Source organism: Condylura cristata, unplaced genomic scaffold (genome assembly GCF_000260355.1).
Source record: "Condylura cristata isolate star-nosed mole 26May11 unplaced genomic scaffold, ConCri1.0 scaffold00032, whole genome shotgun sequence".
In the NCBI taxonomy this organism is placed as follows: domain Eukaryota; kingdom Metazoa; phylum Chordata; class Mammalia; order Eulipotyphla; family Talpidae; genus Condylura; species Condylura cristata.
The window spans coordinates 18,963,158-18,966,709 of record NW_004567133.1 but is presented as its reverse complement, the minus strand read 5'-3'; the positions used below and the strand labels follow the sequence as shown (position 1 = coordinate 18,966,709).

The window sequence follows — 3,552 nt, the reverse complement described above, 5'->3', positions numbered from 1 at the left end:
CCCGGCTGGCCCATGCCCCACAGAGCTGGCTCACGCGTGGGCAGTGTCCGCTGGTGCTGGCCGGCGCCCTGCGGAGAAGAGCCCCAGAGCCCCCCTGGGGCAGCCTCTGTGGCCTTGGCCTCACCAGTCTTGATTTTTGAGCTGAGCCCACGTTGTCGCTGCCCGGGGTCCCCCAAATTATGCAGCCAGCCCCGACTGTGTGCGTGTGCACACACGTTGTCTTGTTGAGCTCAGAGAGTGCCCTGCCATGTGGGTGGCATCACCCCCGAGTGACAGCGAAGGAAAGCGAGGGCAGGGAGCTGCGAGACCAGCTGCAGCTGCCTCACCACGGAGCGGGTCACTGGGGGCTGACCCTACTGTGTGCTCACGCCCTTGGGTGTGGAGGGCCTCTGTGTGGGCCCATCGTGCAGGTGCTTGAACTGGGGGTACAGACACCACGGCCAGCTTGCTCCAGGCTGGCGTATTTCCCGGGGCTGGGGAACAGGGCGGGGAACGGGCCTCGGCCCCCGCGAGAGGACCCACCACTTGTCATTGTTGATCTGGTCCCCGAAGCCAGGTGTGTCCGTCACCGTCAGCTTCAGCTTCACCCCCTTCTCCTCGATGACTGTGGGGAGAGCGGAGGAGGGAGAGGTTGGACCGTGGGGGGCGGGGGCGGGGGCGGGGCTCACTCACCGTGGGTCACCGACTGCAGCTGCACTGTCTGGGGCGTGGGCACCCCCAAGCCCTGCAGGGTGGGCTTCCAGACCTTGGACCTGAACAGCGTGTTCACCATGGTGGACTTGCCCAGTCCGCTCTGCCCTGGGGGTAAAGACGACAGCAGTCACGGGGCACATCTGAGCATTTCTCAAACTCTAAAACACATTTTTTTAGAAGGAAAAAATATTTTTAGAAAGGAAGCTATTTGCTACATATGACAGAAAACACACACCACCGGAAGCGTCCCCTGCAAAGCCTCCCCATCACCGGGGTGCAATGCACACTGCAAGCAATGAGCCATTACAGTCTGCCGTGCAGGGCCTCCCTGGTGGCCAGGGGGTGAGTCTCAGGCTGTCACTGCCACAGCCTGCGTCCGATCCCTGCCAGGGAGTGACCCCAGGGCGCAGCAGACCCCACTGTCTCCCCGCTGCTCCCCTCAGCAGTGTTTCAGTAGAGCCGCCTGATCTGCTCCCCGCTGTCTCTGGTGAGCTGCCTCACCCCCCACACCTCTGACCAACATTGCAGTTTTTATGCATAAGTAAATAAATACAATTTTAAAATATCTCAAGCCTGCTGTTCACCTTGATTCAGTCAGCACACTGTATAGCCACCCTCCAGACACAGCATTTCCAGCTCCCTAAAGAGAGACCCACCCCTATAAGCAGTCACTCCCCTCCTCCCCTCCCTAGTCCCTACGAGCTGACCACTCACTGGTTCCTGCTTCTATGGGTCTGCCCCGCCTGGACATCTCTGGGCATGGGATTGTGCCATCCTTTTCCCTGGCTGAATAATATTCCACCGTTTGGTCAGACCACCTTGAGCGTATCCGCTCATCCCTCTCTGGCCCTTTAACAAACTGCACAAGCCTGATACACAGCCCCTACCCCAACCACACCCACCCCACTAGGCTCTCAGGGTCAGCCTCACCGTTGATTTCTATCAGTGGGGAGCAATTTGCCCCCCCTCGGCTTATGGAACCGCAGGGCATGTGTTCTAGGGTTTAGATTCCGTTCTCCCAGCTGGGGGCTTCTCAAACTCTGTGGCCCAGCCCCAGCGTGTGACAGAAAACACACCATCACAAGCGTCCAGCTCCATGCTTCCCCACCATCGAGATGCAATGCATACTGCAAGTCACCACACAGGACACTGTGGCACTGACATTGTCCTCAGCCCATGTCCTGGGTGAGCCACCGCTGGCCTCGCCGCTCTGGGCGGCCGTCAGCCGCGGGCGATGCAGACCTCTGCGCGCTCAGCAGGATAACCAGGGCAGACACCCTCAGGCACAGCTGTTGCTGTTGGTTACGAGTCTAGAACAGTGCACGGCTTTGCTTCCCTTCGCAAGGTGGCGAGGCCCGCGTTCCTTGCTCCGTGGCTCTGCTCCTGCTCCCGCTGGGCAGCGTCCTTCAGACTCATGTCTGCCTGGGTCTAGACATCCAGCTTTTTAGACTCTGTACTGCCCAGCTTATTCTGCCAATAATGTAGCTTTGACCATCCATGTTTTTTGTGCATTGATAAAAGGCAGCGCCAGATGAACTGACCGTGGGCCACGCAAATGCCAGGGACTGGGCTAAGCCACATGAAGAGACCTACCGAGGCGGAGTGGGGTCAGGGAGTGTGTCCCGGGTCACAGAGTGGTGGCCCTAAGGGCTGGGGCCAGGCTCTAAGTTGGGGTATTCTCCGCCTGATGCCACAGCCTCCCCTTTTATTGCTCTGCTGGGTTTGGTTGGGGTTTCATGGCTGCTTCCCAGATTTTCTGTACGTCAGCCCGAGGCGGTTTCACTCTCAGGCCCACTTACAGCCAGGAAGGCTGAGGATCTGAGGGGCGTGGCCCAGGTGCACGGGGTGGGGGGTCAGTGGGGCTGTGTCTGCTGCCTGGCCTGTTCTGTGACCCCCTCACTCACCCACCACCATGATGTTGAACTCAAACCCCATCTTCATGGCTTTGATCTTCAGCTGGTCCAGCACGGCCTCGATGCCCACATAACCGCCCAGCGTCTCGCAGGGCGGGGTCCTGGGGCTGGAGGGTCTAGATGACCTTGAGCAGGGGGACGGGGACCGCCTGAGGGGGTCCATGGTGCCGAGGCTACAGCAACGCCTGCCACCTGGGTGGGCAGCAGAGCATTGCTAAGGCTCCAGGGGAGTCCACCTGGACCCGGGGCTACATTTCCGGGCTTCCCATGTTGCATGTCCCCTGACCCATCTGCCCCCCAAGCCCCCAAGGCTCATGGGGTTTGCTGAGAGGTGCCCAGGGAGCTCCCCTTCAGGGAGACTGAGCCCCCATCCTGAGAGGCACCAGAGCAGGGACCCGCAAGTCACCCACCGTTTCCCCTGAACCCCACGTGGGGCCCAGGTAGGTGCCCGGCTCGGACAGCCCCGCAGCGTGTAGCTGGTTGGGGCCAACCCAGGGGCCCCGACCGGGAGCGGGGAGAGGGAGGGAGAACGCGGTGTCCTGGGCACCTGGTGGCCTGGTCCTGCAGGATCCTGGAGGCCTGCCCGCGTGTCCAGGCAGACCCCAGCGCCAGGGGGAGGGGAGGGCGGCAGTTAACTGAAGAATCTGAGCTCCACCCCCGTGACCTGCCGCCCGCCCCGTGCAGGTGAGCTGCTCCTGAGGCCCCTTTCGCAGGGCCCTGTGGCCCCCACGAGCTCTGACCCGGCGCTTGGGGGGAACCAGAGGTGCCCAGGCCGCTCCTGGCCAGGTCGCCAGCGGCTGAGCAGCAAGAGAGGCCTCAGCAGCCCCTCTGACCTCTACGTCAGGCCCCTCCCCCTCCGCGGGGACTCGCACCCTGTGGTGCGGCCTTGAAGGCTGGAGGCTGGCCAGCAGGTGTCTGCTCCGCTGGTCTGGACGTAGCTTTGTTC

At 61.8% G+C, this 3,552-nt stretch overlaps 1 protein-coding gene across 1 annotated transcript in view; it reads right to left on the bottom strand.

Annotated features, from left to right (window-relative positions):
* Nucleotides 1-2,785, bottom strand: part of SEPT12 (septin 12) — an 18,030-nt gene extending 15,245 nt beyond the window's left edge. The window contains exons 1-3 of the mRNA XM_012731730.1: nucleotides 2,598-2,785; nucleotides 673-798; nucleotides 523-604 (exon numbers count right to left, since the gene is read on the bottom strand). Coding sequence (XP_012587184.1) covers nucleotides 523-604; nucleotides 673-798; nucleotides 2,598-2,769 — 380 coding nt within the window. The 5' untranslated portion in view covers nucleotides 2,770-2,785. The remainder of the gene's footprint in view (nucleotides 1-522; nucleotides 605-672; nucleotides 799-2,597) is intronic.
* Nucleotides 2,786-3,552: the final 767 nt, after the last annotated feature.